Below are 22867 nucleotides of genomic sequence, written 5' to 3' on the forward strand. Positions count from 1 at the left end.
GAGTTTATTAAAAGTTATCGTATCGTAAAAAAAAATCGTTAGAATGGCAGGGCGGACCTTAAAACGCAGTATAATAAAAGGTCCGCCCTCTGTTTTTCTTTTTTCCCACATACATGTATCTCACTTACAAAGCAAAAATTATGGAAATGCTGTAAGTTCCTATTGTTTTTTTTTTTTTCTTTGTTGGTTCGTGTGTTTTTCCAGGGTAAAAAGATAATTAGGTTTTTAATTTTAGGATGGACGCTAAATTAACTTAGAAAACTCTTGGAATGGCCTAATTGTGCATAAGAATTGCATATATACTACATGTAGTAGTGTACTTTTTTTCATTTAATATGCTGACAAAAAGACAAAACTTTAATGTCAATTAATTATCCACTCTATGTACGTTTGCAGGAGATGTGTCTACTGTATTGTATATCTATATGCAACCATAAACATCTGTCTGAAGGGACCAAGGATATATATTATTATTTAATTAGTAATGTTGATGAACTATAACACCCCCCCCCCCCACCCCCCATCACACACACATAAATAAAAAAGAAATAGCCGCTTAAAGTCGTAGAAAATCTAATTTAAACCAAAATCAAAATAAATATAAAAAATAATAACAAAAGAACACGACTTGGTGGTGTTTTGTGAATTTTTATATCAGTCACGATCTCAACAGACACTTTCCTTTTTATTTTAGGGGGAAATACATGTCAAGTTGCTCTGTAAAACCCCTCTGTAAATAGTATGGGTGGATAAGATTCTCCCTAGTAAGAAGGTGGAAAAGGAGAAAATTCTGTACTGAAGCGTACTGAGTATTTCCTATGGTGGATAATAAAGCCGGGGTTGTTTCTTCCAAGCTCGCTGCATGTGATTTCCGAAATTGTGCATTGCATTTCCGACATTTTTTGTTTTCATTTTACAATATAATCAACACTAAGTCTAGTAAAAATACAAAGTTTAGTAATAAAATGCAATAATTTCAATAATAAAACATGCAATTTTTGATCACCAAATTTTAATGCCCAATGAATTATATGTGTTTGAAAGCACCGAAAAACAGAATCTCCTCAACTTTGATTACTTTATTCCGTCAAACATAGTTTCTGTATGTCATAAATTCTACCTAAACCTTTCTGATCTCAAATTCAGTCTGATTATCTTGATTTGAAAAGATGAACAAAAATTCACAACTTACACTTACATGTGTCCGAGGATAAAATCGTCATAAGATTCTTTTAAATATAAGCAGAACTTATTATTTGGAAATCAATGAATTATTCTTGATTTATTCTTTAATTTTTTTATAAGGGAAATTTCAATTTTGTTTTCATTGCCGGAAAAGTACTTTATGATGATAAATGTCAGAGATGAAAATTTTAAAACGTCAGAAATGAAAACTACAAAATGTAGGGAATGAAATAAACAATATTTAAAAAAAAATCCCGGAAATAAAATCCTATGCTAGGCTCATTTTCCAAAAGGGGAGGGGTCTTTAAACCCAAGCTCGTTTTTCCGGGAAAAAATATTAATGCGGGAGGAAAGTCTATAACATCAGTACTTTTTAAACTATTTGACATGTATCAGCATAATTTTGCTATACCCCACCCACCAAAAATACAACAACACCATTTATAATCTTTTCCTTTTTTGGGGGAGGGGGTATTTTATTGCTTAAAATGTTCAACTCGATTGACTTTGGTTTGATTTTGCCAATTAATGCACATCTTCCTTAACCAGTGTTAACCCCGGGGTAATATCAAGTAGAATGAAATAATCGTTAGTCTTTAACTGGATAAGAAACGATGGTTATAAAAACACGGGGGATATGCGACTTCAAGTTTCGTCAGGTGAGACAATAGGCCTACCCCCCAAAGCACAGACATGTTGTTTTAACAACAACGGGATAGGCTAGTACACCGTAACACAAGTCCCTGTCAAAGTGACCCTCCAATTATTTTATAGTTAGGTACAATATGAATCGTAAGAATTATGCATAATTATTATTAATGATATAATGAAATATCTTTCGAAAGAGATGAAAATTCTTTTTGGGAAGTGGAAGTCGAACGTTGTTAGGAAATAGACTGTAATGAAATGATCATTGTTGGACTTACGAACACCATATACTGAACAATGTGCCAGTGAAGGTATGCGTATTATATATATGTATTTTTTTTTTTTTATTTTGCAATGATAATATTGATATCACTTAAACTATAAAAGACACATGTCGTACATGATTTTCCCATAAGGTAACTCGATAACAGATCTTTGCATCTTTATATTTTTGGTTTTGTGCACTACCTGGGAGGTATGTACTACGATAAGGAGCAAACAGTTAATCAGTGCTAACATCAAATTTTGAATAATTTTTTGATAGATAATTTGAGGTTTTGTACTGAAATATATCATAGTATTAGAAATATAATTAATTAAAATTGGCTAACGAAATCCAGCAACTAGCGAGATATCGCAAGACTTGATCCTTTTAGTATATATACAATGTACATACATGTAGGTCCCTGGAACTCCATTTTGCTGGGAGGGACACTTTTATAACAACTATACCTTAAATAATTTAAAAAGATTAATAAAGCAAATTAATTTCGAATCAATAAAGGAGAAAAATCTGCATATTAAACCGATGGCGGACCTTTTATTATAGAGGCAGGCCGAACCTTATATGTTATCGTATTAGGTCCCCCCGGAACCTGTTAGGAAACTTTCTTTTCACATATGTGATCACTGTCGCCATATTGCACGAGAAAATTTTGAGCGATAAAAAGCACAATTAATGGCAAGTGCACCTCACACATCATTTTGAAATTAATGATGTACTGTAGACAGCGTGTGCTACATTTTTCAATATACAAAAATGTGTCCAATAATCACGCTGTTGATGCAATATCCAAGAAATTCCACTGAGTCATTTCAATTTAGTTGTTTCAAGTTAAATCTGAGCCACTAATTAACAGAACAATAATGAAACAAATAAGTATGAAAAAATTAAATTATTTAAAATGTTAGTACCTTATTTTTAAGATATCGCCACTAAATAATAACATTAAATATATGTATGTCTTTTTAGTTTTAGATCACAATATCAATGAAAACAATTTAATTCTGCATGCATTTAAAATATTACCCATTAACTTTTAGACATTCTCTCCCTCTCTCTCTTTCTCTCTCAAGAGAGAATTGTTACATTACACATACTTCCATTATACAAGAAAAAAATATGTATGCCATTCCAGGATTCGAACCCATTCTCAGGTAAAAAGAATCTTCACATAGAGTCCACACGCTTTACCACTAGACCAGCTCCGACACTGAAGCATCCTGTGCTATTTTATGTGCACGTTTTGCATTTCGGATGCATGGATAATAATTTTTATTCAATTTTTGTGATTTTCAAAAATATGCCTCTTTGAAACAAAAATCGGAAATGGCAGTTTTGAAGAAAAATCCTGTCTCTTTATGCGTATATCAAATTCATTCTGTTTCAAGGAGGCAATTTTTCAGAACAATGGGGATTCCCTGTTTGAAAAACAGAAAACTTGACTTATTTTGCTATGTGACTTATTTACACTTCATTTAATGGCAAATTGGAAGTCGATATGCAGTTTCTAAATATTGTTCTACATTGTGCTGTATATACCGTTGTATCTGAAAAAAAAAAATTTAAGACCGTTTTCTGTTACTTAAAATTTTTCTTTTAAACCGCTACAACTTTGGGGAACATAACAAAAGAACTGCAACACCTTCTTACATTGTAAAAAGAATGAATGAAATTCATCATCAGTAGCATTACATGAAGTGCATTATAATCTTTGGTGTCAAGGTATTTTCTTATGTCTGCCACCTTCTATCCGTAGGCAGTGGTCACTTGTTCGAATGTCTATTCTTGAAACTATTTTCAAGCATAAGATATTCTTCCATATTGAGATTGTGTTTTATTTTACTGTACAAGTTTAGTTTGGGAGTTTCTATGAATCTGGATACTTTTTCCATAGTTTTGTCCTCATAAAAACCTAGTACTATTTTCTTCAACTTCTTTTTAACTGAATTTCGAATGCTGTCGATTAAATTATACTAATTGAAATGTGGCCTTTATATATGATCTCTCTATGTCATGAAATTCATGTCTATATATATATGTCACATTATTTAATGGAGGACATGAAATCATTTTTCCTAATTTTGATTAGATCCCATTTGATCATGTTTTGCATTTATCTGTTTATGCCACTATTTACAACTACTGATCATGATTAAAATCAGGTTTATTAAAGTAATGATCGATGAAACGAATAGCATGTATTTGTATACTTGCATTTTGGCACGTATTTTCGTAGTGCTTATATCCATGTCAGAAATTTTGGTCGTATATTCTCAATTATTATACTTCTGTTAAAATGTTTCCTATATAAAGTTAAGAAGGTAAAATAACTATCTTTATTACATTTTCAACAGTGAAATACTGTGATTTATTTACTGAATAAAAGTGTTATTCTCTCACAGTGTGAAAGGATACCAAAATGATATTCTCTCACAGTGTGAAAGGATATCAAAGTAAGTAAAAAATAATTTCTAACCTGTCATAAGATAGAGATAGTAACTAAGAATCTTGATAGAGCTAAAACTGCAAATTTCTTCCTAAATATGTTGCTGAAATCCATGCTATGTAATGTTTTCAATCACACAACTGCTAATTAAGCTATGACGTCTCAACCTCTCAACTATGACGTCAAGCCTATGACACTGTGTTAAGAAAAGACAGAGGCAAAGGGAAATCAAAGAAAACGTAATAAACAGAAAATTCAATGTTTTGTAGATGAATGTGGAATTTATTTCACTCGTGAGACAAGATTTTTTGATATTTTCACGAGTGCGAAGCACGAGTGAAAATATCAAAAAATCCTGTCCCACTCGTGAAATAAATTCCATATTCATCTACAAAACATTGAATATCCTCTATTTATAGTATCAAAATTTCCACACATAGCAAAACTATACCCCGGGGTATAGTTTTTGCTACCCACCCCTCGGAAAATTTTCATGCAATTTTTGCCGCCAATTTTGATTTCCTGTAATCAATCTATAGACTTATGATGTCATCCTGACTTCACGGTAGCATTGTGACGTCATCAGGATTTCAGCTCATTCTAGCAGTGTTATCTTATTCCAAATACTTGTTCAAAACTTTTATAATTATTTTTTTTTTCATGTTTTTTTTTTATCGAACTGTAGTATAAGATAAATCCAACCCTCAGAAATTATGATACACATCTTAAAATAAAACGCTTATCCACTGGCTATGACTGGGATAGCTCTTTCATCAAACCCTTGACAGGAACTATTCCCCTCGGGCAAGCCCTCAGTGAATAGTTCCTGTCGCGGGTTTGATAAAAGAGCTATTCCACTCACAGCCAGTGGATAAGTGTATACTACAAACTTGTCAAAGTAAAATGTATACAACTTATCAGAGTAGAAACCGGCTGAAAGACCGCAAAATGACAAACAGGCTAGGGATATCATATAGGCCTACGGATTATTGATTTTAAAAGTTATTAAACGATTCAACTCAGCTCAGTTGAATCGTTTAATAAAATAATAATTATAAAAGTTTTGAACAAGTATCTCTTTTCCTTTCAAAAAAAAGGGGGGAGGGAGGGGGGGTTAAAAGATAGAAAAAAACGTCATTTTAGCATTTAATATTTTGTTGTCTGCACACACAATATATTATTCTTGAAATCTTAAACTACAATATTTTATATAATCTAAATTTAGATTTTTATAGTAATACTGCAGATTGAACTTCAGTAGTATACCCCCCCCCCCCCCCCCCGGTATATTTTTACTAAAGTTGCACAACTCTGGGCAGGCGGTACTATATATAGTAAATAATTCAATTCAATTCAGTTTATTGACATCGCCATTTTGGCATACAGTCAAAATAAGAAATCAAATGACAGATAACAGACAAAAAAAGAGAAGAATATTATAACATAATTACATGCAATTCAATTTTACATAGTTCCTTATAGACCCTGGGATTGTTTCCTCTGCAAAAAACATTTATCTAAGTAGTTACATAAACGTTTTGTAGTATTATAATCACATGGGTTAACAATTTCTTTAATGGGATCAGTACCACAGTATAATTTATCATCAAAAATATCACAATATTGAAATCGAAGATTGTCATACACAGGACAGTAAAGTACAAAATGTTTTTCATTTTCAACCAATAATTTACAAGCATATAGCATAAACGTTTTTCCTTAGGGAATAAAAATATTTCTACTTAATTTCTACTTGTACAATATATATTATTTTAAAACAGGTATATTTTTATATAAAGTTTTAGATTGCAAAGCCGTAACTATGCTGAAATATTTAGTGACTGAGGCAGGGGATTTTGGGGCCATTTAAGTTCCAAGCTTGTCAAGGGTAGAGTCCTGATGGGGGTTCTTGGGGGGGGACCAAGGTTCAAGTAAATTAAACACTTAATCTTTAAACGTTTTCAGGTTTCAATTTATTATTATTTTACATGCGTTATAAACTATAATGAAGCACGTGTTGAGCTGATCTATTTACAGAAATTGAAACAAAAGTTGAAAGTATTGATTAAGTACAGAGACACACATAATTAATTAAAGTTCAAAGTAAAACTTTTTCACTTTTCACAACATTCTAAATTTTTAGTGAGGCATTTGCCTCACTTGACTCAATGGTTGTTACGACCTTAATTGAGTTTGTGAGTGCCATTTCAGTCTTATAACCCCCTTCCCCGACTCCCCTTTTTGTGATTACTCTTAAATGTTAGAATTGAATAATATTATCAGCAAATCTATGGCATTGTCAATATTCGATCTTTTCCATTTGCATTATATAATTTTCCATTTGTATTGTATAATTTTTCATTTGTATTGAAAAATATGTATTTATATTCTATAATTCTCCATTTTTATTGTATAATTTTCATTTATATTGTATAATTTTTTATTTGTATTGTATAATTTTTATTTGTATTCTATAATTTTCCATTTGTATTGTAATTTTTTTCGTTTGTATTGTATAATTTTTATTTGTATACAATAGTTTTTCATTTGTATTGTATATTTTTTTTTTTTTATTTGTATTCTATATTTTTTTCATTTGTATTTTATATTTTTTTCCATTTGTATTGCATAATTTTTCATTTATATTGAATAATTTCTCATTTGTATTATATAATTTTCCTTTTGTATTCAATTGGGTACTTTTCCATTTGTATTGTAAAATTATACAATACAAATAGAAATTTACAGAATGCAAATGGCAAATTATACAAATGGAAAATTATTGAAAATAAGTGGAAAATTATACAATACAAATAAAAAAATCGAAATATGCGACGTTTGACATGCCATACAAATCCTCTTGTCGGAAAGGCCCGAGAAGTTTTCCGAGCTCTTCCGGAAAGTCCCGAGAAGATTCGAGTGTTTCAAGATTATCTCAAAACTTCTTAACTGTTATATTAATCATAGTTCGTGATTTTAACTGAAGTTTTATAATACTATTTTGTGATTTGCGAGATGCACAATAGCTGACACCAGGAGGAAAGTGTCAACAGTCGGGTAAACATACAACACGCAAAATACACATGTCTCAACCCGAATGTCCTCAGAATATTTGATTTGGATTACGCAAGACGGTAAGGTACCGTGATACTGTCCTTTTCATGTGTTGGACCATATGTAATTTTGCCCAACGTCTTTTTGTTACAATTATGTTTTGCCGTGGACTGTTCTTTCTATGTTCATTATTAAATTTCAAGGAGATTGAATAGACCTATTATAGCAGATTAGAGGTATAGAGATTTGTTATTGCTTCTAGGGTCAATAGGTGTCTGTAGTTTTTAATAGATGATTTCAGGTAAAGAAAACAAGTCATGTAAATAATTTAAAGTAGATTTATATGTAATAGTGATAATTCGGTACTCATGGATAAATGATACACAACCAGTAGAGCTAAACAGTTATGTGGCTTGAATTGCCTTGTATCTGTGTATAGGCCTATTTTGTTTAAAAATGTTTCATATTTTGTATAAAATGTACAGTTGTCTCACTTGTTTTGGGGTACACTCAAACAATTTTTGTTTTTTATTCCATTTCTTTCTTTTTATCAAGAGATATTACTTCTTTAAACACCAAGTTCATGGGCCAGAAAAAATGATAAAATGAAATAAAAATGCATATGATATAAGCATAACAATCTGTGTTTGGCAAATTTGCATTTGCAGAGTTGAGCAATGGTAGCTGAATGTGACAGCTAAAAATCTTTCATTGTTCATATTTTGTCCAAACTCTTAACATGCACTTTTAACAAAGACCATTCATGTACATGATGTATGTGTGCAATGTGCAAAACAACTAAAAATCTTTCACTATTCATATTTTGTCCAAACTTTTAACATATATACACTTTAAACATAGGCCATAGCCGCCATACATGTATATGTGCAATGTCAGGACATTAAAATAGATAACCTTGAAGTCATTTTAAAAAATGTAGTTTCATAGAAATATAGATATAAGATATCTCAGTCATTACAGTTATAGGCATGACATCCCTTTACAACAGATTCATCAAATTTTGGTCAGTTAAAGTCAGTATGATAAAATTTTAATTAGTACATGTATTAATTGAATTTTGTAGATGGCAAAAATTTCAAGACCAATTCGAAAAATTGGTCCATGGTGGAGATCCCAGCTACAGGGGATATTTTGTATCTACAAGCCTCCAGAGTATTCCTACTCAGAACTTTGTAAGGCACTGCGGGAAATTTTACTGAAGGACTTAAACCAGAAACCATGTTATCCGGGAGAAAGGTATCATAAAGATGCCTATTTATTACAAACTTCTCTCAAAAATTTGCCTTCGCAGAGAGTGTCTACCAAGAAAACACCACCACAGCTGCTGCAATATAAATCCTTAGAAGAAAACACTGGAAGCTTTAAGCTTAGTTTATCTGTGATTGATTCTAAGACTGGAGAAGAAACTATGGATTTGTCAGAATCAGGAATAAAAAATAATGGGGATGATTCTAGCAATTCAGATGCGTATCTAGAAGAGAGAGTAGAGAAATCTGATTTGGCTTTGAGTTCAAATACCAATGTTGTATCAATAGATTTCAATATGGATGGAAATAACCATCTTTTCTCAAGCAAACTAAAGGATTTAATCATTCCACCATTAACAGAGCGAAATGTTTTAAAACACAGGTTTGTGTGTGGAGATATGTTTAGAAATTCTGACGTCAAAGTGCTTCCTGTGTATGATGGGTTGGACTATGAGTGTACCGGGGTCGTTCCTGTTTGTGTAGGCTATAGGAATAGCGACTCGTATGCTTTGAGGGACAATCTAGAAAAGAAATTGTTTATAAGAGTTTACCACTTATCTGGCACCTTAGGATGGACCACTTTGGACAATACTGCAGGGGCCAACAAAATCAAGCGTCATTCTTACGAACACGTGGGTAAATCAGACATGGATAAGATATGTGGTTTGGCTCAGAATATGCATCAGTGGAGAATGTTGAATTATGCGGGGGTGATTCCTAATTCACAAGAAGCTTATGATCTACTGAAACAGGGGCTTGTGAAGCCAATGAATTCTCTTACACCTCCTTTAATATATGGTGTCAAGTGTATCAAATTTGAGCCCCCTCATTTTACTTTGGAAGTTCATTGTGTCAATGAGTCGTACACTTTCTTAAGGGACTTTGTTTACAAAGTTGGAGTGGCGGTGCGTTCCTCTGCCTTTTGTTCTAAAATCCGGCGAATACGATACGGACCCATAGGTCTAGAGTATGCTCTGGTCGTGGAGGACTGGGGGGTGGAGAAGATCTGTAACAGTATCAGACAGTGTAATAAACTTCTTACGAGAAAGGACGAGAAACAGTCAGACAAAGAAACCAAAGAATTAGAATCTGCTGTTGACTGAATTTAAAAATTACACAAATGTAATGCAAATCTAACTCAAATGTGTTTTTGTAAGCAATATATAACCTTGTGCTGATACATGCAATGCCATTTTATTAGTTATCCAGGTTCAATCAAGGGTGTACGGGTATTTACCCCGGGTTGTATTCCATACACCCTTCGGCCTCAGGGTGTATGGAATACAACCCTGGGTAAATCCCTGTACACCCTTGATTAAACCTGGATAACGAATTTATTTCCTATATACCCAAATAAATTCTTTGTAAACAAGTCCAGTCAACTGTGTTTCAAGCTGTTGATAAGATTGCATATAATTATAATTATTTTGCCAAAATAAATTCATGCCATTGTGTATTTTTTATATAGTTGCTGGGTAGGTGATGGTTATATAGATTTACACCAATGCAGTGGCATAGCTTGACATTAAATTCTAGTGAGGCAAAACCATACATGAAGCAGCAAGAGGTCCTGGGCCGCCTTAAGCCCCCAGCAGGTTACGGGTGGTGTCATGGGAAAGGGGGGGGGCACTCTGACAGAAAATGGATCAAGTTGGGGGTTTTAAAATGCAATGAAATTTCATTTGTTGTACTGGTTTCTTTATCCAAGACTTGATACTTCATATTGTAAAAACTAGAAATATGTCCATAGGACATGAATGCCCCGCCGAGGGTATATTAGTAATACAACATTTAAACACAAATTGAGAAAAGTGAGGTCAAGGTCAAAGGGAAAGTCAAGGTGAAAAAATATTGATGCAGTTGAAAAGCTTACATCAGTATGTGTCAGCATATGAAGTTTGACACTAATTTAAGAAAAGTGAGGTCAAAGGAAAAGTCAAGGTCAAAAATTGTTGATGCAGTTGAAAAGGTTACATCTGTATGTACATGTATTAGCATATGAAGTTTGATAAAAATATTGTGAATGGTTTCTTTAAAACTGAGCTAAACACTAATTTAAGAAAAGTGAAGTTATGGTCAAAGGAAAGATCAAGGTCAAAAAATATTGATGCAGTTGAATAGCTCTCATCAGTATGTATCAGCATATGAAGTTTGACACTAATTTAAGAAAAGTGAGGTCAAGGTCAAATGAAAGGTGAAGGTCAAAAAATGTTGATGCAGTTGAATAGCTCTCATCAGTATGTATCAGCATATGAAGTTTGATAACACTATCTTGAATGGTATCTTTAAAACTGAGCTAAAAACATATTCAAGAAAAGTGAGGTCTAGGTCAAAGGAAAGGTCAAGGTAAAAAAAAATGATGCAGTTGAATAGCTCTTATCAGTATGTATCAGCATATGAAGTTTGTTAAAAATATCTTGAATGGTTTCATTAAAACTGAGCTAAACACTAATTTAAGAAAAGTGAGGTCAATGTCAAAAGAAAGGTCAAGGTCAAAAAATGTTGATGCAGTTGAATGGCTTACATTAGTATGCATCAACATATGAAGTCTGATTACACTATCTTGAATGGTATCTTTAAAACTGAGCTAAACACTAATTTAAGAAAAGTGAGGTCAAGGTCAAAAGAAAGGTCAAGGTCAAAAAATGTTGATGCAGTTGAATAACTTACATCAGTATGTATCAACATACGAAGTTTGATTACACTATCTTGAATGGTATCTTTAAAACTGAGCTAAATACTAATTTAAGAAAAGTGAGGTCAAGGTCAAAGGAAAGGTCAAGGTCGAAAAATGTTGATGCAGTTGCATAGCTCTCATCAATATCTATCAGCATATGAAGTTTGATAAAAATATCTTGGATAGTTTCTTTGAAACTGGGCTTTGAACAGAGCTAAACACAAAGTGTGACGGAAGGACAGACTGAAGGACAGCTAGACGGAAGACGGACATGACAAACACTATATGCCCCGGCCATATTCATGGCGGGGCATAAAAATGTAAAAGAGTTAATAAATATGGTTACTTAAACTTTTGAAACATTTAAAGGTGAAAGCGCAGCTTATTAAACTTTGCTTTTATTTCGTTGAAACTTCAATTCAACATTATTTATAGAAGTGCTTAAAATGTTAAAAGAAATGCCATTAATTTTATGTATTATCTGCAATATATTGTTGATTATGGGAAGGGGTGGTGGTGGTGAAAAATCTAGTGAGGCAGTTGCCTCATTGCCACAATGGAAGCTACGCCCCTGCAATGGAGAGCACACATTCAGTGTACACAAATGCTGGTAGGTGACTGTAGCTCTATAGCACACATTCAGTTTATATAGTTGTGGGTAGATGATGACTATAGATCTATACCAGTGGAGAGCATGCATTCAGTTTATACAGTTGAAGTTGGTGAAGACTATAGATTTATATGAATGGAGAGCATATATTCAGTTTATATACATGAAGTTGGTGAAGACTCTAGATTTATATGATGGAGAACATATATTCAGTTTATATACATGAAGTTGGTGAAGACTATAGATTTATATGAATGGAGAGCACACATGCAGATATTTTCCTCTGAAGGATGTTCTCATTAATGCACCAATATAACTCTCTGTGGAAAAACCAGGCCCGTAGAACACCCGGGGGGGGGGGGCACTTTATTCTGAGTACAGTATTTTGCTTTAGTAAATTTCCTGGTTGACACCCAACTTTGGTGTTGTAGGGTCGAGCACAGGCAACTTCCAGGATTTGGACAGTAAATAAGTTTTTTGTTTCCTTTCTTTTTCTTTTTTTTGCTGGTCAAGAGTTTTTTGGGAAGTTCCCCCCCCTTTCTGAAACCGTTGCTATGGGCCTGGAAAATAAACATAGCACAATGAAGATTGACCCTCTGCTAAGAAAGAAGACTAAAAAAAATGTTATATCACATCTTGCTGGCAGATAAATTAACAAACAGGTAACTATATATTTCTGTCTTTAAATTTTAATCTTCACCAATGAATTATTTCAAATTTTGCCTTCTATGGTAAACTATATTATTTTCTTGAATACAAAAATGTTATTTAAAGGATCTATAAAGTATTTTTTATGCATGATTTCAACACTGAAAGACCAATATAGACTCTCAATTATTTCATTATATATATTAATTTTTTTTTATTGTTATTTTTTTTTTTGAGAGAGAAAATTGAAAAAAAATGTTTTGTTGCAAACAATTAAGATGCTTTAGAGCATAAAGTTTTCTGTTAATTTATGCATATTATAAATATATCAAGGAACCAAGTAAGCTTTTTTTCAAATTCTAATTTATTTAAATTTTGTTATTTGATTACTGACTGCAACTGGCTCGCTGTTATGAAGTAAAACAAGCATTCTGAAAGTATTGCATTAGCAATACTAGTTCCCTACCTGACAGAAGGACGGAAGACGGACATGACAAACACTATATGCCCCCGCCATATTCATGGTTCCCGTTAAGAATTGAAAATGCCATAGTTCCGTCAAAAATCAATGAAGCGGGGCGAAATGCAAACTTGATCTATAACTAATCAAGGTAAAGTCATGTAACAGGGATTTGTGTAAATAAACAAGCACGCCTCTGTCAGGTTCAGGTCTATTTTATTGACACAGTGAGCAGTATATATTAACATAGCCCTGAAATATAATAAAACAACAATATTATATCACATCAAATCAATCCTATTAATGCATCATTTATACATACATCTAGCTCTCATAGATAACATATTGATAATGATATATTATAGACAAGATGTATCTTTATATGTACATTGACTCTCAATTAAGGGAGATAACTCTTACAACTGATACATAGACTTTACATATTTTCTCCCATATAAATTAAGGCATAAAAAATATTACTAATTAAAACAAATAGTTCCTCACCATTCTGTGGGAAAAGGCTTTAATTACCACATGTATGTATGATGTCATAAACATGTATATGGATTCTGTAATTTAATACAGTATACATTAAAATATATATTCCATTAAAATAAAAAAAATCATCTGTTCACTTTGAACAAAGTAACCAAATATCTTGGTCATAAAATATATAGTGTAATTTGAACATAACAATTTACACTTTCAATATATAACATTACTGATCTTCAAAATCAATAATTCCAATCATAAAAATAAATATCTTTCTCTCATGGTCATTCATTCTATTAATATAAAGTGTAGAAGGGATTTATTATAATTGCATATTTACAGACTGCACAAGTTAATTAACTATTAGCAATAAAGAAAAGTTAGTACTTACCAAAAGTGGAAAAAAAGTCAGTCTCCAAGTCAAGGTCATGAGAGAGTCCATAAAATGAAGTCTTGGTAATCTCTCAACAAGACAAAGAATGAATATTTTGGCGGTAAAACCAATGACCAAAAGAATAAAACCAATGAGATCCAACTTTATAAACAAACTACCAATGAAAACCAATAAAACACCAAAACCTCTGACCTGCCCTAAGGTAACTAATTATCTATATACAGGTGTACAAGTTTACAGGTAGGGCTAGGGAAATAAAGGGGTGGATCCAACATTTTATCTATTATGGTAGTTTAATTTATTTACATTTAATTTAAAACATTTATTTATTAAATATATTCCACACTACTACAAGTCACATACCAAATATCAGCTCAATATCTGAAAGCGTTTAGCAGAAAATTGCGGAAAACCCCTAAAAATTGAAAAGGCCATAATTCCGTGGAAAATCAATGAAGCGGAACGAAATGCAAACTTGATCTGTAACTCATCAAGATACACTCACATACCAAAAATCAGCTCAATATCTGCAAGCGTTTAGGAAAAAAGTGCGGAAAACCAAGTGGGACAGACAGACAGAGGGACAGACAGACAGAGGGACAGACAGACAGACGGACGGACAGACTCAGAGGAAACCTATAGTCCCCTCCGGTTTCACCGGTAGGGGACTAATAATGTGGCGAATATTAACCACGATGCATACTTGTTTAACAATGAACGACTTAATAATGACCAGGGGAACAGTTTAGGAACGACCTGCTATTTTCAAAATGGCGCGAAAATAGAAAATTTGTGGAATCCAAACATCAACATATAACACTATAATTTAATTTCGTTGGTAATAAAGTTTTGTGTTTCAGGTAAGTTTTAAGTTAAAGATGTACTAATCAGTTACAAAATATGAAACATGTCTGCAATCTAATGTCTTGGAATATATAATCAGATTCGTTAATCATTTGGATATTAATGTACTGTTAGGCTATAGTTACTGCCGAGCAGAAGGATCGAGACCTAAAATAACAAATCTGACTGAACGGTTAATCAAACTTTTTTCCACTTTCACTTTCTTTCAAATATGACAAGAAATTAGTACATTGGTTACAATACATGGGTTACAGTGGTAACAAAATGATGATTCTGTATGTTCATTTGTAACCAGTAACACAAGTTACAAAAACAAGACCCCCTTCTTGCTTCTGTATAAGATGATCTGTTACGACAGGGGTTGAAATGTTCCTGAAAAACCCACTAGCCCATGGGCTACTGATCAATACTAGCCCAAACCTAAAACTAACTAGCCCAATAATTTTTAAAGCAAAATGAAAGCATAACAAGTTAAAGTTTCAAACACTTTGGCAACAGAAACAATCTAAACTAGTTCTCAATCAAAAACTGAAAAAAACACAGTGTACATAGAAAATGGAAAGTTAACTGACAAGAAGTTATTTTCTATTCTGCTAGTCCAATGGACTATCGTTTACATTAAAATTAGCAAGTCTGAGTCTTAAAACGACTAGCCCCAGGTGTTGGGCTACTGTATATTTCAACCTCTAACTTGTGTAATGGGAGAGGAGAAAAATGCAGCGGACCAGACCAGGATTCGAACCTGAGCCCCCTGAATCTCCAGTCAAGTGCTCTACCAATTGAGCTATCTAGCCACCGACGATCGAATCCATCTGACCGCCACATTCCTCCCTCCTTAAAGGTCTTCGGCCTCCGAAGACACCAACCCAGGCTCTTCCCTGGCAGGCCTCTCACCTGTCACTTCCAGGGCATGGCACGGCACCAAATGTAATGGGAGAGGAGAAAAATGCAGCGGACCAGACCGGGATTCGAACCAGGGCCCCCTGAATCTCCAGTCAGGTGCTCTACCAACTGAGCTATCTGGCCACCGGTGATCGAACCCGTCTGACCGCCACACTTGTAACCAGTTTAGCCTCAGAAAAATGTCCTCTTGGCAGTAAGATTATCTGTTACTATTGTAATCAAAGGAATAAATTATTATAGCCAGTGTAACATGTTTAACCTAAAGAAAAAAAACAGGGCCCTCTTAGGAATTAAGATGATCTGTTACCATTGTAATTGATTGTCACCAAAAGATGTATAGATGTAACCAGTTTAACCTTAAAAAAGACACCCATGGGTTTAAAATCGATGTCACCATTGTATCTTATTATAGTCAAGGAAATATAAGTGTAACTACTATAACCTTAAAAAAAAAGAAGACCTTTCTAGAGGTTAAGATGATCTGTTACAATTGTATCTTGATTATCAGCAGAGGAATGTGTAGGTGTAACCTGTTTAACATTAAACAAGACAGCCCATTAGGTTTAAAATGTTCTGTATTCATTGTAACTATCATCAGAGGAATATGTAGGTGTAACCTGTTTAACCTTAAACAAGACATCCCATTAGGTTTAAAATTTTCTGTATTCATTGTAACTATCATCAAAAGAATATAGCTATAACCTTAGATAAAGACACTCACAGGTTTAAAATGATCAGCATCTTTAAAATGAGAGATGTTACTTGTAACTGGATTAAGTAATCTTGTAACAAGGTTACAATTGAGCTTGGGTAAAAGTCAGCACTCTACTTTCTTTAGCATTCTCACTTGACAGTGCTAACTATATACATACTACATGTACTTTCTCAACGTATCGCGGGTTTCATTGTATCTTGGTATTTTCATCAATAGAAGTTTTTTATGCCTTTGTACTTGTTGTAATTTAATTTAGCTATCTGTAATCAACATGAATAGACTAATAACTCTAGTCAGTAAAAGGCATTGAGTTGAATTTGTAAAGTTAAGCATAAACAATCAAATACAAATACAGAAAGTTATATATGTTTGCTGTAAAACAAGAATTTGATTTCTAAACTTTTGAGTTCCGTGATAATGTGAGACATAGTTAGACCTATAAAATTAAAAGAAAATTATATTGAATTGGAAAAAAAGAAAAGAAAATCAATTTGATTTATAATACTTTTTTGATTTTTAGAGTTACAGATGGTAGCTGATAAAATGTCAAAAACTAAGAGGAAGTTATCGGACCAAGAAGAAAGAAAAACAGGTATGAAATCAATGAATATAATGTTGATCCAAGATCAGCTTAGAGAGTGCACTGAATCCCAGCCTGTTCATCTCCCAACACTATACAGGGCATGACACACACACTCTCAATATAGATAACTCTGTAATTACACTAAGCATGCTATGGTATAACAGTACTTATAGCAAGTCCATATATGGATCAAAGTTGTTTGATCATGTTGATGTATCAAAACAAGTTATATAATGAAATGAAGTTGGACTGATTTTTGTTTACAGTGAAATTAGTACCTTGGTGTCACTTACTTTTTAAAACAACATTCCTTATTTGACAAATTTGATCTAAGATTTTAGAATCACCCATTTCCTATGACTTTCTTTTGTAATAACTTGTCCAGGAAGTGCTTTGGTGCACTCTGTGTACTTGAATTACTGTTCAACTATTATTTTTGCAATGCCTTAATTTGTGATTTTTATAGGACTATTCATGATTTTGAAAAAATTAAAACACATTGGAAAATAATATAAACAAAGAAATGGACTTATGCTTTAAATGAATGAATATTCATCATTATAAGAAAGATAATTCAGAACACAGAAGAACAAATATGATTTTGTGAATTATAGTTAAACCTTGTTATCTTGGAACTTCTTGATTGGACCGAAAAAGAGAAAAAACTTTGAAGTAAAAGGGCTTGGGACTTCCAAATCACTTTGACATATCCATGGTATTCAAGATATCTGTGTTAGAGATACCAAAGTTCAACTGTAGAAGGATAATGCCATTCATCTTCATTTTCACATCATTTGCACATTTTGGGGAGAAAGTTCTAAAGTAATTTAATATTCTATAGAAATACATCCCATTTGTTCTAGGGAAGAAAAGAAAAAGTTCAGAAAATGAGGAGAAATACTACAAAGACAACGTATTCTGTCAGGTTCTGAAGAAAGCAGGATTAACACTCAAGACAGGAAAGTCACAAAATGTTCTGGGTAAGAATTTCTTTCCTACAAACTCTGTGTGTAGGCAATTTATTTGCATCTTGTAAAATGCTGATCATTCATACAGTTTTCTTATAACATTTGTAGAAGTTGATCAGGCAGTGTTTCAAAGAAATCTACAGATAGCAGTGAAGAGAAGTGATAATTTTCCCTTGGTAGGAGTTTACTCATAGTTAATTATGTATTCTTTGGTAAGTGTTGTGCTGTTAAGAGAGTGTTTACATTTATTAGGGCCCCGCAAGGATTTGCGGGTGCCCTATAGTAATCACTCTTTCTGTCTGTCCGTCTGTCATTCTTCCGTCCACAAATTTTCTGTTTTTTCTAAAAACTTTTTTTGTAGTTGACCAATTAAGTTCAAACTTGGTATGTTGGTTGAAGAGGCATTAAGACATATTTTGATGCTAAGTTTGGTTCTCTTTGTCATCCAGTTTGGAGCTGGGGTGGTGGGGTATATTCCTTAACTTGACATTAGAATGAATGCTAGGGCAAAGAGAGATAACTGCTGAGAATGTTCCTATTGTAAACTATGAAAGCTGCAACTAGTCCCATGGGATTAATTAACTTTCCTCTTGAAGAAAATCCAAAGCATTATCTGTTTCTGTCAAAATGAGATTAATTAACACCTCTGTCTGCATGAAGTTTGTTTTGAAGTTAAGGTCAATTCTGAATGATGTTTATATTCTCTGAAATGTGGATTTAAATAATGTTCATACTTTATTTTGGTAAAATACACAATGAGTTATGATTTTATTGAATTCTAAAAACAAGATATACATAAAGATATGTTTTTTTTTATTTTCTAATTTTTATTTATTTATTTTATTTATTAATTTATTTATTTATTAATTTTTTTTTTTTTTTTTGCTGCCTTATGTAAATTCAAGAATACTATTAATTTTAACAGGTAGTCCGATAATAAACTCATTCTATCATTACTGAAAAAGGATGAGAGAGCAGTACAATTAATCCCCAGGGATTAATTATCTTGTCTGGGGCAGAAAATTTTCCAGGCTTATCTTAATTTGTCACTTTAAGATAAATTAAGCTTTGTCTGCAACTGATGTTTGTTTTGAAGTTAAGGACAAGCCTGGATGATATTTGCATTTACTGAAGGCTGGCATTTTATAAAACACATGCTTTATTCTTGTTTAAATATACATTTAATTGAGTTATTATAGATATGATGTTTTTTACTGCCTTACATGTAAATACAGGGATGTATGCAAATACAGGGATACTCTTTACAGGTTGTTGGATATTTAGGAATTATCTTGAAATTTTATAAATACAGTTGTTATTGCATATTTTTCTTCATATATTTTTAAATTTTTGTATTAAAATTCTCACTCTGTAAGCTGCACCCTTATATTTCTACCCCTCGGCGGGGCCCTTGCTGACTGGTCAGTTTTCTAGTTTTTATCTGAATTTGACTTTTCCATATTTTTTTTTACAGGTGCTAGATGAATTTGTTGAAGGATTCCAAGAATATATTGAAGATCAGCATAGGTAAAGAAAGAAAAATAAAATTTACAGAAAATGTGTACAAATAGTGTAAAAGAATGCTATAAAAAGTATGATAGTGATACAAATATAAAGAATTTAAATTTCTGTTATGGCAGCCTGTCCAACATCAGCATTAAAACATTTAGCCTACCAACATCTAAAGCACTGATGATGAGGATCTCACAACCCGATCAGGGTTGTCCCTAATACCCGATGGCTGGGGAATTTCCCCTCCTATAATGACATAATCCCCCGGTTATTCTGGTATTCCATCCTAACCCCCTGTTAAAGGAGGAACCCCAGAATCCGTTGTACTTTTTTAATGTCCCTTGCTATTTTAATTCTTAAGGACAACTCTACTGATTAACATAGAAAAATGATTGTGGATTTTTTTTTGACAAATCAGAAGAATGATACTAAGTGTTTGTTTTACTCCGACACTAGCTATTTGATTTCTGTTATAGACAGTCACAATTTTCTTTTTTTTAAGGTTTCACTATAGCTTACTGCCAACACAAACGTCGAACAAATGTGAAAGGTACGATTGAAATATTTTTGTCTGAAAGATGTATACAGTGTATACATTTTATAATAAAAATGATCACAAATGCAACAATAATGTACATGTCTGAGGCTAGTATGAGTGTGATATTTGTAATTTATTGCTTGTACCACTGTTTTGTTCAGTGCTAGATGCAGCTCTCAAGACAGCCTAGTGAGATTGCTGATTGGAGTAGACATTCTACAGGTAGGTGTGGTCACAGAAGTACACTGTAACTGTAAACATTTTCATAATCCTCTTGATGAAGTACAAGACATGCATGTTCAGATATCCTAAGATGTGATTGCTTTACAAAACACTCCATATTATCTTTCAGTCCAAGATGATGATGTGTCTTCTTGAGAAGTTAGCAGAGTTTATGGAAAATGAGGAGTGAGTAGTATATAAATGGTGCCTGTTTTGGAGGGTAACAGTTGAAATTGACACCCCAAGGAAAACCATGGTCAACCGATGCGTCAGCGGAGGTTGACAATGATTTTCCGAGGGTCGTCACTTTCAACTGTTACCCTCCAAAACAGGCACCATTTATTTTATTATGCTGAGTGTCTTATTGGTTTTGGATGTCAGCAAAAAAATTCGTCGATGGTCTTTTCATTCAAGTTTAGAAAGCTTTCAAACTCCCTGCTTTTATTTTTCTCAATATGAAAGCTTCGATAAAGATTTACTGACTTCGTTATTGTTTGTTTGATACTCAAAGAGTCCTTTATCATCTAAAGTTTCATTATTTCTGCACTTGCAAACATGTTTTGTCTGTTATTTGTTGTTTTCAAGTAAGCTACATTGGATGCAAGCTTTTATTGACGTCATGTTTTTTGGCTTCCTTCAAACGCACAACTGACGCGCATGATTTGCATTTGAAATGCCTCTAATCAATCAGATTTTAGTATCTAACATGAAAGTATAATAATATAAAAAATGTGAAAGTATAAAAATATAAAATGTCACATGGAGAATGAGGAGTGAGTAGTATAAAATGTCACATGGAGAATGAGAATTGAGTAGTATAAAATGTCATATGGAGAGACTTTGAATGTACATATACATGTAGATAACTATATTGAATTGAGTTACTTAAATCTTTAGCTGTATAGTGGAGCATGGAGAAAAAGTAAACCTCCCTAGACTACTGATGAGTCAATTCCGCTGGTTGGACAGAATCTTGGATTGCAAAGTGAGTTACGACATTCATTTCTTTGTGATATATTTTAAATCAGTCAAGCTGCTGGCATTGAAGAAGCATGTATATTTAAAAAATTACTTGAAAAAAGACGAGTAAAAAATTTTTTTGTCTGTTGAGTGGTAAATTTACATCGATTACTCTAGAAAGATAAGTTTGCTCAGGTATTCCCCACATATGTACAATAAAACACTTTTAGTGAAGTGCGAGGGTTGACAAATTTTGATTTGTTATACATTCATTAAATCTGTTATGTTTATTTAAGGAATAACTGTCTTATTTTTTGGATTCATGATGTGATCAATCGATTGGCTTGCGTGATAATTTGCATAAACGCCGAAGGCGTTTATGCATAAAATTATCACGCAAGCCAATCGATTGATCATCGTCATGAATCCAAAAAATCTGACAGTTATTCCTTATATTTACATGCTCCTGATTCTGCAAATTCCCATGCTAATAGCCCCGCTTTTGTCTCTATTTGTCTCACCCCGCACGTGATTTTTTTTTAACCGCGCCTATCGATGAACCAGTAGATTTATGTAGAAATAAAGTATTTTTACAATTTGTAATTTTATCTCGGACAAAGACATTGGAAATGTAAATATAACTTTTTAAAACTACAGGGAATGAAAATTTGCTATAAGCCTGAATTCATTATAAGTGTTTTTGCTGTGTCTGTGTTCTACTGTACACAGAGTGATGAACAAAATACATTGTATTTATTGTCAAATCAATCACCCTTCGCCTATTCGTTACATGATTAAGCAATCTTAATTTTCCACACTGCCCTTGCAGGAGTTGGCTGACAAAATGCTGGAGATGATCACCATTGTGTCAGTGGACATCCAGAGAGAAATCATCACCTGTCTACCAGAGGTCGTGGAGGATTCAGAACATAGTCATGTGGCAACATCACTAAGGTAAGCTTGTCTGATCCATGTCACAGAATCATCATTTGTCTACCGGAGGTCACAGAAGATTCCTAATCATGTGGCAACATCCCAAAGGTAAGCTTGTCTGATCCACATCACAGAATCATCATTTGTCTACCGGAGGTCGCGGAAGATTCCGAACGAAGTCATGTGATAATGTCACTAAGGTAAGTTTGTCTGACCCACATCACAAAGTCATCAACTGTCTATTGGAGGTCGTGGAGGATTCTGAACACAGAACACATCACTAGGGTAGGCAAGTGTGTTCAACATCATAAAATGTGAGAATATCTGATCATTATCACAATGGTAAACACCTCTGATCAACATCAGAAAGGTGAGGATAACTGATCAACATTACAGAGTTTTGCTTATCAGATCAACGTTAAAGGGTAAGCATGTCTTTTAACATCACAATGGAAAGCAGCTTGTCTTTCCAAAATGAAAATACAGGTAACAATTACTACTTTA

General features: G+C 33.1%; 2 protein-coding genes and 1 long non-coding RNA gene across 3 annotated transcripts in view; 2 read left to right on the forward strand and 1 right to left on the reverse strand.

The window, feature by feature from the left end:
* Positions 1-7515: 7515 nt before the first annotated feature.
* LOC133203426 (pseudouridylate synthase TRUB2, mitochondrial-like) lies at positions 7516-10137 on the forward strand. The gene is made up of 2 exons (XM_061339204.1): positions 7516-7696; positions 8701-10137. Exon 2 carries the CDS (start codon positions 8701-8703, stop codon positions 9985-9987), a length of 1287 nt encoding a protein of 428 aa, XP_061195188.1. The 5' UTR covers positions 7516-7696; the 3' UTR covers positions 9988-10137.
* Positions 10138-13467: 3330 nt separating this feature from the next.
* LOC133203728 (uncharacterized) lies at positions 13468-14488 on the reverse strand. Its single transcript, XR_009723460.1, has 3 exons — positions 14163-14488; positions 13784-13848; positions 13468-13531 (listed from the first exon to the last, which is right to left on the reverse strand). It is a non-coding gene; the product is annotated as an uncharacterized LOC133203728 (long non-coding RNA).
* Positions 14489-17175: 2687 nt separating this feature from the next.
* Positions 17176-22867, forward strand: part of LOC133203429 (Fanconi anemia group D2 protein-like) — a 38455-nt gene continuing 32763 nt past the window's right edge. The window contains exons 1-9 of the mRNA XM_061339209.1: positions 17176-17239; positions 18094-18210; positions 18307-18374; positions 19673-19725; positions 20213-20260; positions 20410-20470; positions 20601-20656; positions 21368-21455; positions 22260-22384. Coding sequence (XP_061195193.1) covers positions 17176-17239; positions 18094-18210; positions 18307-18374; positions 19673-19725; positions 20213-20260; positions 20410-20470; positions 20601-20656; positions 21368-21455; positions 22260-22384 — 680 coding nt within the window. The remainder of the gene's footprint in view (positions 17240-18093; positions 18211-18306; positions 18375-19672; positions 19726-20212; positions 20261-20409; positions 20471-20600; positions 20657-21367; positions 21456-22259; positions 22385-22867) is intronic.

The sequence above is a fragment of the Saccostrea echinata genome, unplaced genomic scaffold (assembly GCF_033153115.1).
Source record: "Saccostrea echinata isolate AGI-Se365-2 ecotype Australia unplaced genomic scaffold, CSIRO_AGI_Sech_v1 ptg000051l, whole genome shotgun sequence".
Classification (NCBI taxonomy): Eukaryota; Metazoa; Mollusca; class Bivalvia; order Ostreida; family Ostreidae; genus Saccostrea; species Saccostrea echinata.